Source organism: Bombus fervidus, chromosome 2, assembly GCF_041682495.2.
Source record: "Bombus fervidus isolate BK054 chromosome 2, iyBomFerv1, whole genome shotgun sequence".
NCBI classification, from domain to species: Eukaryota; Metazoa; Arthropoda; class Insecta; order Hymenoptera; family Apidae; genus Bombus; species Bombus fervidus.
In genome coordinates, this window is record NC_091518.1 from 15676986 (window position 1) to 15692183 (window position 15198).

The 15198-nt window shown below is 42.2% G+C and overlaps 1 protein-coding gene across 4 annotated transcripts in view; it reads right to left on the reverse strand.

The window, feature by feature from the left end:
- Positions 1-15198, reverse strand: part of LOC139994041 (uncharacterized) — a 303249-nt gene that overhangs the window by 87643 nt on the left and 200408 nt on the right. For all 4 annotated transcript variants that reach the window (XM_072016334.1, XM_072016324.1, XM_072016315.1 and 1 more), the window contains exons 7-10: positions 13804-13921; positions 2595-2688; positions 2391-2480; positions 1847-1936 (exon numbers count right to left, since the gene is read on the reverse strand). In XM_072016334.1, coding sequence (XP_071872435.1) covers positions 1847-1936; positions 2391-2480; positions 2595-2688; positions 13804-13921 — 392 coding nt within the window. The remainder of the gene's footprint in view (positions 1-1846; positions 1937-2390; positions 2481-2594; positions 2689-13803; positions 13922-15198) is intronic.

The window sequence follows — 15198 nt, forward strand, 5'->3', positions numbered from 1 at the left end:
CGCACGACGAAGGTTCGTTCCCAACATACTTCGTGAAAGAGGCAGGCGAACAGGAACGACAAGACGAGTCCTTACTTTCCGCCGAAGAATCCTGCAGCTATGTTTCTGCCTATCTCAACGATGATCACGAGCCGACCGTTATTTATGAACATTTTCCATCGGCGAAATTTTCTCCTTGTAACGTTTCCCGATCGATTATCTCCAGCAAGGTCGCGAATAACTGTTGTAAAGTCGGTTCACCTTCGATCGGCATCGCTTTATCGACCGACAGACCGATAGAATTCGCCCATTGTGCCATTTATGTTCGCACAATGGCCGGAATAATTGCTGCGAAGTCGTTGAGCCACGAAGGACGACGTACAGGCTATGAAGACGGAGAGAAAAGAAATTTTGTTTCGTTTTATACTGAACGAAGTTGGAGTTTTTTGAATAAGCTAGAAATTCTGATTGATAAATTTTGCACGATCGATCTGATAATTGCGTAACTTTGTAGTTCAAATAATTTTCGACCTGTTATCGAAATATTATATATTTGAAATTGTCCAAAACAAAGTAACCTACAACGATTCATCGTTATCGCGTATGATACGATACTAACGGAGGATTAAATATTCAAATCTGATAATACCTTTAATCGTTCACTTTCGTGCAAACATTCAATTACCATACAACCTAACCCATTCGGAAGATACGAATCAGACTTAATCGATCGAAATTGCACAGTGCAAGGTGAAGATCGTATAAATCTCTGGATGCACAGCCTGCAATCTCCCAATCTCCTCTGAAACCGCCACCTAACGAAACCGTATCACAGCCCGAAGACACCCATGCCACTCAATTACCCGAACGAATGCTTAATTCACGTCAAAACATTCGTTCTACTGGATCGGTGCGTGTATACAGACGCATGTCGCGGGCGAAAAAAATTGCGAGGGCCGTGACGAATTGCGATCACGATACCAGGCGCGACGAAGACGCGCCGCGCGTCTCCTTTTTTCCTTGGCTTTAACGGGACCCATTAAAACGCCATTAAGCGCGCGGCCATGGGTTGAGAGCCACGGATAAATTGGTAACATCGGTCAGTGCCACCAGTCGCAGGATAAATTCTCCGACAATAATTGCGCCGCGACTCGAGAGAGCACCGGACCCCGGCACAATTATTCCGCTCACGGTCGCCCGTTCATTTTTCATCGAACCTGCCGAATCACCGTCGTGACACTCAGTCAACCGGCCTGGACGAAATTTCTGTCCCTCCGATTCTGTCTCTGTTTTTTTTTTTCCACCATCCTCCCGTCAGAAGACATTGTCGAGGCGCGATCGTTTTCGGAAGCAATTTGTCGCAACTCGGATTCAGACGGATGAGCCTCCACTGAATTGCCTGTCACTGGTCGAATCGCTCGTTCGTTATAGGGTGCTTGGCTGGATTATAAGTTTGGTGTGTGCTGTGCGAAGTTTAGATGTGAGGATTCTTTTGGAAGAGATCAGGGAATTTTACTGGAATGACACAAGGTTTGATATAATACGAGCAGGAAAAGAAGGGAGTCGGTGAAGTGCGGGATTTGCTAAGAAAAATCATCAGCGAGATTAGGCTGGTGGATGCGACTGTAGGAAGGGAGAGATTAGCGAATTCTTTTCGATATACGAATGCAAGGGGATTGTTACAGTATAATCGCCGCTAGAGAAACATCTACATCGTAAATTATTGTATCGTTAATGCTGCCCTTTATCTCCCCTAACATCTTTGAAATGGTCATGTATACATACAAGCGAGTCACTCACAGCGAAGAAACACTGCAGAACGAAACGAGAAACCCTCGAGAATTAAATGGAACGAAGCTTTGGTTACCTTATAAAACGCGATCCACTGAGCCTGGTCGTGGTTCTGCTCTCGCCTGGGAATGTGCTCTCTCAAAGCGCCCTCGTCCACAACGATCGTCTGAAAGCAAAATCGGAAACGCTTTTAACTCCTCGACAAGACAAATGACTCTTGCAACAGTGTCTCCGAAAAACGTACTCGAAAGGAAACGGTTTCCTTTCTTCTCGTTGAGAACCGTGCAATCGAGACGTCCAGACGAAACGCGTTACCAATAGAGGAATAACGTTTTCACCGTGGAATTGGGAGTGAGCAAACAATGACCGCGTTTGAACACAAGTTATATTCAAGACAATTGCTTAATCTTTCCACTACGAAGGACACGTGTGCACGTTGAAGTATGCATGGAGATTGTTCGTTATATAGGAATGTTATTGTAGTTAATTTATGTCGATAGAATTAATATTGTTTCTGTAGAATCTTGCAATAGGAATAAAGATCATTAACTCTTCAATTATCAAACTGTTCGATTTAGTTTAAATAATATTAGTTGGATAATAAAATCAACTATGCTCACCTTAACGAGACTCAGAGGTAACTGGGAATCGGTTGACTCTTCAGCGACAAAGTTCTGCAGAAGCAATGCTTGAGAAACATTTACTCGTCCCTGAAAAGTAACAATCATTTCCTTCAAACTTATCTCTCGTCCAATTTACTTCATCGCGTCATAGAAAAAGACAAGAATAAAAATTACATAAAACCACGAGATTAATTGCTTTACCTGCAAAAGAGTGAGAACCTTGTCGAGAAATTCCAAACACTCCGGGACGTATCCACGAACCAGAAGGGTGAATCCGTTCTTCGCGACATCGGAGCTGAAATCAGAAGAGAAACGAGATCAGCTCGATGACCAGGAACCGTTTCTGGCAGATGATGAAATAAATTGCACGGGATAAATTATCGAGACATTCCGTGCATACGCGTGAGTCACCGTGATACGGTAGTCCGACGCTTGACAAGATCTCCCACGTGAAGCGGCGTGTCGCCGCGATTTCTCCTCCGAGTCATGCTCAGAGAGTGAAACGAGTCATTCGTCGTGTCGACACGTTCGCGCGCCGATTATGTGCGCTCGAAGATACGACCCGATCCACCGACGGGCCGCTCGATCGTTTCACTCTGACCTTCGTGGCGGATAATCCAGTAATTTTCTTCCCTGCGTTTCTTCTCAAGTGTATCGCAGTTGTTAATGTGTATAATGATCCTCTGATTGCAAACAAGTTCCTTTTTCACATTTTAATATAATACTAGAATGTGTTAGTAAATTTCACTTTGTAACATCTTGTTTAGCTGATTTTGAAATTTAAATCATTCGATAAATAATTCGATAATTATCATCTTCGATTCGTAGCATTAATGAATATACTTTGAAAAATGGAGTTAAGTAGAAGATTCTTTTATCTATCAAATATAAAATGTATTGCACTTTGAATATCTTGTATATTCTTGCATAAATGTATAAAAATCCGCAGTGTGGTAATTGTACATATCTATTTATGCCTGTCCTAAGTGCACTAAGTGTCCTGTGATTTATGAACAGCAAAATAAATAACAGTATGAACCATTGACGTTACACGCGAATAAAGGAATCGTACGAACGCGTGAAATGTTAATCAAACAATTCGAAGCACTTTGAAGAGTGAAACGTACGACGAATATATCGCATGTTCCTTCGTGTAATCGAACTCGAACTTTTCTAGAGCACTTTTTGACATCTTCCCACGGAGAACGATCGTAGACCTACGAGACCCATAATTAACCCAGTCTGTTCCCCGGTATTTTTAATCCTGTCATGCACATGTGTACTTAGAGGGAACGTTTCACTCGAGGCACCGAGGGATCATATTAGAGTATCGAATGAAGGAAAAGCGTATCACGATCCTCTGCATTAAGCTGTGACACGTGGGTGGTTCGCGTAAGTATGCAGCGTTTCTCACGCGGCTCCAGTGGCAGTGGAACCCCCTCCGCGTCCCTCGACCCCTTTTCATACACATAGTAATCATGCATCCACTTCACAGTGGCGTATGCACTACTCACAATGCCGTCCTTTGTACATTGCGATCGCTTTAATCCGTCTCCAGCCCCGTTTCGCCGTGCTAGCTTTCATGCCCCTCTACCTTTCCATTGACAAACAAAAATCGTGCAACCACCGACACTTTCGTTCTTCTTCTTGAGACTGCCAGCCAAGGAATTAACCCGACCAGACGGTATTCAAACTTTTCCTTGCGTTCAATTCTTCGCACGGTTAATTAAATATAATTAAAGTTCTTCGAGTACGATGTTCGATATGTTGAGAGCGGAGGGGAAGGTTTTGTTACACGACCCAAATATATACTTTAGAATAATTCAAAAACGTTTGAAAGGACTTAATATTCAAAGAAGTATGGACGATCCTCGAGTAACATATTAGAAAACAGAATTCGAAACTTACCATAATCTCAATAGAAATACTTTAACGTTCTGCTTTTTGCGACTATCCCTGTATAGCTTTCAACGTTGAATATCCTCTAAATAATAGTAAGAAGATATCCCTCAGCAAAGACACTGTCCTCGAAGAATTCATCGAAGTGATGGTAAGCAGGAAGATTGGTTCGATACCTATCGGATAGCACAGGTTCGCGTCGTCCTCTTCCACTCGAATCCGTATTTATTGAATTTACGGGCTGTTCTCATGCACGGTAATGATACGTTCACAGCCTCACGGAATAGTTAGTCACGCGTTTCCCTGAACCGTCGATCGATTCGATAAGCCAAACCGATTTTTCCGTGACTACATTCGTGATCGCACGAAGGGACACGGAGTCTAATTGGATAGTATAAGTAACAGTGTCAAGGCATACAGGACGATGGAATAACATAGACGTGAGTGATTTAGGTTCGTTAAAAGGCACTTCCATTAAATGTAGAGAGAAAACTATAATTTACATCAAAATTTACGTCCCCTGCAAAAAGCTTGTACATGAAATATCACATTAGCTTGTCAATTCCTAACATGATCGACACTTGAGAGACAAATCGAGGAACCACCTGTTTGAATATTTACGATCCATAACTCCAGGCCACCGCAAACAAATGTCAACTGCCTAGGAAACCGTAACTAGCCTTTCGAAAGAAGAATTCCAAAACGAACCAGGAAACCATGGAAGTGCCGAGAATTCAACCTAACCCAAGACATTCCACGTTTAACCTCCGAAACAGAGACCGCAAACGTTGAAATAGCGTTTGCGCGTGCGTCACCACGATTTCCATAGAAAATTCTCTTATAGGCAGCGTGTGGAGTCGCTCTCAATTAACCTCCAGGATCGTTTGTCGAGTAAACGAGTCACCGTAACTGTGACACGTGGATTTACAATTCGATCGTAACTGTCGGCCACCGCTACGCCACTGCCCACTCTCGTAGAAGAAACGCATTAGCAGCATTGTAAGCCTGGATGTTACTGGTCAAATAGCGTGTTTGAAATCGCAATAGACCATCCTATGTGTACTTAAAACCGCAGCCGTTCGTGCGGACTGGGTGGTTAAAGGAGTGGAGACCTCGATTTTCTCGAATTTTTTCAATTTTTGATGTTTTCATAGGTGTGCTCTCCTTCTGATTTTCTTTTTTTTTCTAATCTTCTCCTTTTTATATCTTTGTCGTTGATATAAAAGTAGAATGCTCTGTAAAGAATGTACATCATCTTGGATTCGGCTTCTAGTGACGTAAGCGATGCTCCAGTTTGTGGTTTGCTAGAATCGAGGATACTGGAGTTTCGTAGAAAACCGATTAGCTCGATTAGAGTATCGTACTGAAACTGGTACAGTTATTTATGCGTTATTAACAGTACAGATCCGCTGAGTTCAGTGCTGAGTGTTTAAATTAATATGCAAGAAAAAAACAATCAAAGGAAACGCGGCACCTGGTAGGAGAGTGCATAGTTCTCAGGTCGTGACAACGATAAAAACTTTTACGTAATTGCGATATTGTCGTGGAATGTATGCAAATTAGTATCATCTTCGTAGAGAAATTTGCCAACGACGATGTCAGGACAATGGTCCATTAGCATCGAAAGATATATGAATTATTCTTGGATATTTTTAGAATTGTTATCGAGGAGATAAGTAGCACGAACAACATTCGTTTATGTTAGTTTATTCTATCTGTAATTTCTTTCTCTTTTTTATGATATATAAGAGAAAATTATAGAAAGTGAAAGTAAAATTCAATCAGCGGTTGCTAACATGGTCAACTGATATTTCTACAAATGAAATGCGAAATACGAAACCATCGTGGGATTCATAAGTGGAGCATCAAGTTCAAAGAATTACGACCTATTAAACCTCGCATATCTGTCTATAGCTAAAATTTAAGGCCAATATACATACTTATTACGTTCTAATGTTATATGCACATCGTTTCAGATATTCGTTTCCTTATTAGTAAACGGTACTGTGCGTTCCCATGTTAATTTCACTTCTACACATACGTATAACGTGTAATTACACTTTTGTATGAATATTCCCAATTCAAAGTAATTCGAGTGCTTCGCGTTAAAAAAGATATAAAAAAAATTGTATCGTTTTTGATAGTTGTCGAATGGTATACGCAATAGAGTTTCGATAAGGCTACCGCGTTTGTGCAACCTGTCGTTCGACATCAACTCATTTAAAATTCCGATAAGAGGGCATTCATGTCCCATTGACACGACGATTGTCGGGCGAAACGCTCCGTCGAGCTCTTAATATGCCTGTAGCGACCAATCAACATACAAATCTCTGCATTGAAATCACAGACAGTTCGATAAGTAGAAGCAGAACTCCGTGTTCTGACCAATGTACTTCACCTATGCCAGTCGAGCATGCAATAACATCATGCTGCACACGCCAACTATGTATACATATTGTATGTTGAACAGTCGGCGAAGTATATAGACGTTCATTGTTTCTCGGAAATCACAAAATATGGGATTAACTCATGAAACAGTTCTACCCTTCTTTGTTCAAGCAATAGCAAAGTTTCAAACGTCCAAGCAAACGTCCAAGCACATAAACGGAAAAGATACACGATACATCGTTTCCCATTATTCTATAGCCTCGTACGATATTTTCCATAAAAGCGATTTCTTTTATTACCTATCATTAACTTAATCAACTACGACCACTAAAGAGCCCGATTGGCATCTCCAGATGCACTTCCCAAATTCCTCTATCTCCAACATCTCGACCCTAGTTCCCAAAAACTTTACTGCCGGTCTATCCATCTACACACACAAGTACGAATCCACTACGATCTAAAGTACCGCCACTTGAGGAAATCAGCCTTCGACCATCGGCATCCAGAGACCAGAAAGGATCCCCTTAATCTCTAAATCTTGAATAACGACAGGGGTGCTTAACAATCCGGCGAAACAGAGTCAAAGCAACCGAAGCGAAAAAAAGTAGAGAAAGAACACTATAGAGAAGGATGTAATACATGGAAGGAAAACGAGTGAACGGTAGGAAAAGAGATGCTCGAATATCTGATACGATCTTGGAAGTGGGTCGACAAACTGCAGTTCTAGATCTTGGTCCCGCGGGGAAAAGCGAGATAGCAACGAGGGACGTTTCGCCGAACCCGTTACTCGTTACCATCGAACACGAGGGTGGCTGAGAGACGCGGGAGGGACGATCAGAGCTCGATGGTAGGAGCTTGGCTAAAAGGATTGATGCACGTCCATAACTCATGCAGAAATGCGGTCAGGTGCACAACTGGATCGGCCAACAGATCCCCCGCGATCCTATCGTCGTGCAATCTCCGGACTTCGTGACTCCCTCTCGAGCGATATGCGATATGCGACGAGGTGCCAGCTGCACGGATAGTTTTGAGTTTAAATCGCTATCGTGTCGGTAAGCCGACTAATTGTTAGGAGAGTTTGATGCGGATTATTAAGTAGCTGGGATATGAGGATTGAAAGGAATTTCATTTGTGATGGGATTTTAAAGATTTGATTAATTGTGCTAGGTATATGTACTGATACGATGGATCGTTCATTAATTACGTTTCAAAATGTTTCGAAAATTTTATTTAAGTGGTAAGTTAGATGCACATGAACAAATTGCAGTTGCAAACGAAGATGTCTGACATATGATAAATATTAGATGTAGACAGACGAAATAGACATAAATTGTAAATAAAGAGAATATGCAAATAAAGAAGTATAGGTAAAAGAAAGTGCGAATAAACAAAAGGATTGCGAACAAATAGACGATCGAAATCGCGAATGCACCGCAATCTCGCAAGGACACGTGGCGTATTTCAGAACTTTCGCCACTTCACCCTCGATCTCCACGAGATCGAGGCGTGTTCTTCGTGCAAGCACGATCCAATTTTTCCGGTTCTAGCCACGCGACAGGTTTCGCCCACAGAATCTAGGAAGCAGCTGATAGAAGTGAAAATCCTCGACCTTGGACCAATAAATCGCGACAACCGGTAATTAACAGAGGCGCTCTGCTATCGCTGCAACGTTGATACGGTAAATGATACCTCTCCTAGTTAGACTGTCCATTTGACACACAGCTTTCTTTCATTAACGAACAAGTTCCATTAATGCGTGACGATTTACGCCAGGTGGATTTTTCAGTGGAATAGAAAATGTGGGACAAGCTTTTTCCGTACTATGGTAACTGTTAGAAGAGTTGAACGTTTTTCATCGACGCTTGGATGATTTGTTTTTCTTACTGATTAATTGCTGAAAGCGTCCTCCTACCGGTATTAAGAATCTCAATCAATAAACAGCTGTACGAATATCTTGAATTCGACAGATTGAACTTTGTATTCATCAACTAGAAGTCACTTATCATTCTGCTATTTATTAAACATATTTATCAAAGGGATTTAACTAACTTTGTTAACGAGTAAAGATGTTTCGATATATTGGACATATATCCGCGGAAACAAAATTCCCAATAATTCATCAATCAAGTAATAAGTATGTCACTTTGCATAAGAAACATGAAATCACGTACATCAGAACTTATTATCTCGGATGTATATTAATTATCGCCGCGTTTCAATCGACCCCAAGAGAAAACTGTTCTCTCCACGTCATTGAATTTGATCACCCATTTCGTAAAATACTTTACAAACCACCTAGGCAAGTTGAACTTGAATAAAAAAAAAAATATATATATATATATATATATATTCATGTGAAAATTCAGAGATTAGCTTCTCACGCATTTTTCATTCTTTTATCTTTTATTTAGGGTCTGCTTCGAACTTGTTTTCCGAGTGATCGATCATCCGCTAGATACGTAAGACAGACATCCAACAATTAACACGATATTCAAAGCAGACTTAATCTAAGTAAAAGGAAATAGAAAGTAAAAAATACGTGTGAAAATTCAGAGTTTCACACAAGATCCGTGTTTTGTCGTCGTACGATCAATAAATAATCTGCAGCCTGTATCCGCGAAGTAATCCGCCATCGATAGATTGGCCTACCGCTATGTCAACGTCGGTTTTGCGCTTTCCCACTGAGACTACGCCGCGCGCCGCCACGCTACTAGAAAAAAGGTGACAAACGAGGAAAAACGCTAATGAATCCCGCGTAACCGGTACGTTGATTTATGGGGATCGTGTTCCGCTCAGGGGATCATTATGACACTGTTAGCTTTCGTCGGCGAATTCCAACGGCGCGGCGCCTGGTACTCGCGACTTTCCTCTTCGCTACTGGAGAATATAGACGACCGGCAATAATGGACACGCGTAAAGACCAGAAACTTTCGCAACCCCGACGACCTTCCGCGTACCCGTTTCGGGGATGCATCAGGTGAAAACGCACCATCGTGTTCGATTGTCTCCGGTGATCGTGGGAAACGTTCGATCGTGGATCCTGAGCTGGTTGGTTTGTTCTGTTATACCTTCAGTATATGTAGAAATAAGTAGCTAGTAATGAGGTAATGATAATTGATGGCTGGTTTTGGTGATTTCACTTTTATCCATCCATCTACCTGAATTTGTGCCGTGGGACAAATAATTCAGATAAATGGAGTTCGTTGATTCTTCCCATTGCCTATTACCTTTCGTTTACGTAATAGGAATTCACGTTGAAGTCAATAGATTCGATTAACTGAAGTTAATCGGCTATTCATTAAAATTTTGGTCATTTTTTTTTGCGTTAAAAGATTCTTGTAATTTTATGGAACATCAAGGAAGTTCTGTATCAAGCCGCATACCAAAGTATTATATCAATATTCTCGCACTATTTTTGCATTTACTTATTCTCACAACTCTCTCCTAAAGAATCTTTTAAAAATGCATGGGAAAACTGCCGGTTCGAACATTATTTATGTATATTGACGGAATATTTGCGCGATGACGCGTTCCAGACCTGATATTTGAAATTTCGCGTAAAGTCATTCCCATTCGCCATGAGAAAACGCCGTCACGAGGCATTAATTGCATGTATTTTACATTCACGACGCATGTTATTAAGCGTTTATTATGTCCAATCTCGCAGAACATCGCGGTTCGGAATTCTTTCGTAATGATTGTCTCGCGATTCGAACTCACCTCCGATTTTCCGCATAATTCCGACCGTGGATGCCACAGAATTACTCTCGAAGACACGCGAAACTAATTCTTCTATCCAATTCCTATCATTTATTCTCACATGTTTTTCCAACTCTATTGGAAACACTGCTTTCTCGAAGAAGACGTAAATATTACTATTTTAGCCCTTCGATCTTGTAGATATTCGCTATTCACCTTGTGCAACATCCAATGTTTTTTAAGCTCTTAAATTGATCTTAATAGAATCTTAACAAGACCGAAAGATTTCAGCAAAACACAGCTCTGACGAGGCCATTCACCTCGAATTTCCCATTTCCGCGCTCATGAAACGGCTGAGTAGATATCGAAAGATAGAAGGACGTTTCTCAAGAGGAGAGCCCCGGGGCGGAATATCGTTTCTTCTCTCTGCTGCTCGTCCGGTTGCACGGGGCATCATAAAGCCGCACGATTGACGATACCGCAATAGGCTGCCGTGGCTATCGTACGTGATATGTTTTACGAGCTGGGTAGCATGCGAACGCGGCCAAACGAGCGACCGATTCGAGAGGAAGTGGACCTTGCTTCGCGAATCCTACTCGGCCACATCCTTTACGATCGCCTTTCGATTCCTCCGACCCGCTGACAATCGACCAGAAGGCTTAGAGCTCGTCCCGATCGAAACGGTTCTTAATCGCGATCGACCGGCTAGAAAAAAAACGCGTCCAGGGCGTTTACGGTCGCGGCACGGCTCGCTGCCGGGGTATCGTGCTCGTTTGCCGGCTTGGTACTAAATAATTCATCGGCCTGCTGCCGCTTTTGGAACGGAGCTTATGGGGTGGAAGCTGTTTTGTTGCTCGTTTAGATGTTCATCGGGCGGAAGGATCGAATTGCGTTTGTAAAGCTTGTGGCCCGCGATTTTCAGCGAAGTTCAGTGTAGTGGATAGCTGAATCGAGGTTCCGATAGTGCCATTTAAAACAACAAAATTAAAAAAAAAAAAAAAAAAAAATTGAAGATGGAACATCCAAAACTCGAAAGAAATTTATGCGATTTTAATCCGTTAAGTCTTCCAAAATTAATAGTTAGAACAGATGTTTCGAGGTAGCTTTTACAAAGATTGCTTTTGGGTTGTTGGAATTTTTCCGAAGATCTATCGAGACCCATTGTGAGTATGTGAATAAAAGTTATGATTTCAATAATTGTGAAAAAGAGATGAAGAAAGAAAATTTCAAAACTCTCGATAATTTCGCCATTAAATACTCTGTCTATTCTATCCAAGATATTCGTATTCTCAATCACAGCTCACGAATTCGATATAGTCGAGCTCCCCAAAGCTCGCCAGGGAAACCGCAATTTTCGAAGTGGTCATCAAAGAATCGTTGCGAAATGAAAAAGTCGCATCGGCTGCCAGAGATACGTAAAATATCGCCATACCGTACATCGATTCTCGATCAGGAAATTGCACGGCAGGCTATTGGAGTTGCTTCAATAGCGGGCAGAATTGGCAGAGATCCTAGGGTCTCGATCGATCGGAGAGCCGCGGCGGCTCGGTTAAACGGCACGGCAAGGATAGCAATAAAATAAATTGGCTTTATGCTCGATTCTTATCAATGAAATATGCACTTTCTCCGAACAATAGACATATTATGTAATGTGAAATATATTCAGTTTCCTCGTGTTGCACGCTTTCCTCGATACGCCGCGATAATGGACGATCGTTATTCAAAATTCTATTCCCCGACGCGTTAAGTGGCGCATGATTTACCGCCTTTCCCGTTCCACCGGGTCTTTATTCACCTACTCGCAACACTGCGTGAACACCGTTTTAATGCCGTGCATCGATACGATCGAAAATTCGCCCAGTTCGCTCGCGGCGGCGAAAGAATTCGCCTGGAGAGAAAGGGTGACACCTGTTTCTCCGTTTCCGATTATTTATCGCGCCTCGGTACGGGCCGGACTAGAGACAATCTGCGCGTCGTTCGTCAGCTTAATTACCAGCGATTAGTAAATACAATGTGTACATGGTGTGAAGTCGCGAGATAATAACTCGCAATTTCGACAGAGAAGAATAGAACGCAGCGCGCGGAACATGGAAATTAATTTCTACGAACGTTTGTACGTAGGCAGAGTTTCACCTTTGGGAATTTATGCAAACAACACGGTCGACGTACGGACATTGTGACAGAGTTTTCGTGGAAATATTAATGACACCATTAAAGTCAGTCGGTGAAGCAGCAAGCTTTCTAACGATCGACGTTGCTAGACGCGTGGTCAAAGTATCAAACAAATTTCACGAACTCTGAACCACGTGAAGAGGACGTCGAACGAGGAAGGTCCTCGTTAGTCCTTCGAGACGATGGATTGATTGAAAATCCCGATAAGGCCGGTCGTTTATCAGCGTAATTGAATTATCGGGCAACAAGCACGGTAATTACCGACGATAGCCATTTTTCAACTGGATTCCGATTAGCTTCGGCCCAGTGGGCTAATTAGAAAAAACGTCGCGCCCTCGGTTAATTAATAACCGCGTCACGATTTGTCTCGCGGGACGGGCCATGCTCTGACGTCTAGGAAATTCGTAGTTGAAGCACGATATTCAAGTCGCGATTTTGCACCTTGTCCGTGATTACGGTGGGCGTGTCGTCGATGTCGCGGCCATGGAAAATTATAATTATTACGGAAACCATCGTCGATCATGTTCGTCCGGCTGGAAAGCTCGTTCCTCGCCGAGTGGATTAATGAATCGCCGTTATTATTGCACGGTGATTGCCGAGAAAAGCGGTCATCGCAATATATCCTTGATTTCGAGCGTAACGCGTGAAAGATACGGATGACGATGCTGCATAGCGAGTACTTATCGAATATCGGAAATCGATTATCGAAGTATCACGTTGGAATTATTATTTCCTATCTAGTAGCTTGAAACGAAATATGTCTTTATTTCTGGATATATTCCACAGTCTGTTTCTACATAGTTTCCTTATCGTGGGATACAAAGATATTAGATAATTTGTTAGCAGTAATGGAACTCGTTGCAACCGGGGTTTCGTAAAAAGCGAATAGGAAACTTAGTAGAAAGATGGCAAAAATGTAGAAAATAAAAGAAAATACACCGATGATTAATTACCGGTACAGATACTTGTTCCTTTTCACCTAATGAACACTACCATTCATAACTCACCCGACACTTGACATTTTACAGATATGGCACAATTTACTTTCCTTTATAACGTAAATAGTTAACAAGTGTCAACTTCATTCTGCTAGCGTAAAATTAATTTGTCATTACGTGACTGTACGGTGCAAACGAGACTGTACATACTGAAAAATCCCTGTTATTTATTGCATAACTTAATGGTCCGTTCATATCGCGAAATAACAAATTTGTCAGCCAAATAATCAAAAGTAAGCCAGCTATGTAATTACCTGGGCAAACGGGCGAGATAGAGTAGAAACGACGACACTTCCTTAACAGACAGGGTTTCCCTTCTGGTCGGCTCGTCCTCGAACTCGAGAACGGGTCTGCCGTAGGCATCCGTGCAACCTGTAACACAGAAGTTCGAAAAATTAATTACCCCTCGAAATCGTTCGTGCAACCCATAAACACATTGGAGGCTTAACGATGTGCTTCGAGATGGGTCGAATTTACCGTATCGAATAAAGACTTTCCTCTCTACTCCTCGCGGCACAATGAACACACACGCACATCGAGGCACTGGTGACTGAAAAATACGTAGCAAGGAACGCAGGACGCATTCGCGAGCCAATCCACGAACCGATCGTCCCGCATTAACGGCGTAATAAAAGTCGGTAACAGCATTTGATTACAGACCGTGATCCGATTCGGGCTGGCACCACGGTCGATCGTAATCGAGAACTGGCGTATAAGTTATTAAATGATCGGCTTTTAGCCGTGCCTATCTGCGCCACCCGGAGTAGGTCATCTTCTGGTAAAATCTTGACTGCGTGACTGCTGACTCTGTATATCGATGAAAATGTAATAGCCAAACACGGGCCGAGATCGAATCGTTGGTATAACCAGCGACAAATGAAATAGAGGACGTCGTAAAATCTTATTGTCTTAATCGTGAGCTCAACGTGGAATCGGATATCGATGCACAAGGACGCTATCCGCCGTCGATCGGATCGTTCGATTGACGCACGACCGATGTTACCTCGCGATCTTGTCGTTGTTCACCGATTAGACTCGATATATGAGCGATACGATCTTGGACGGTTTAACCACGGACGGTTCTTCCTTAGAGTTGGTTTCGCTTTCGTTACTCGATGACAACAATTGCGATCGATATGGGAGTAAGAGTTAAATGGAGATTCGATATTCCTATAATCCTCCAATTTCTATATTTTAGTTTTGCCCGCATTTTAGCAAACGAAAGTTATTTTCAATGTTTTAAAAAGGTGTTCGACGTAGGATTGAATCGAGAAATCACGCATTTCAGTAAGCATTTGGTCGTGTTCCATCCTTCGAGATATTTTTTAACATCAAACGATCAAAATAATCTGATATTAATAAGTTTCGGCGTAGAATGTACGAATTTCTGATGGAACGATTCTTTATCTTCTTATTGAAAAGAAGAAACCGGAGAAGCTTAACTTGTCTCTTTTGGAAAGCTGACTGACATGCGTGATCACGTGCCTCTGACGCGTGCCGTTACGAATGAACACACGAGCAACAGCTCGAAATCTGCCCGAGGGTGATCGCTCAGGGCGTTAATGATAATTCATAGTGGCGTAAGTTATACAAGCGATTACATGGCAAGGCGATGATAATGCCCAATGCCAGTGGGCAAACTCGTGTAT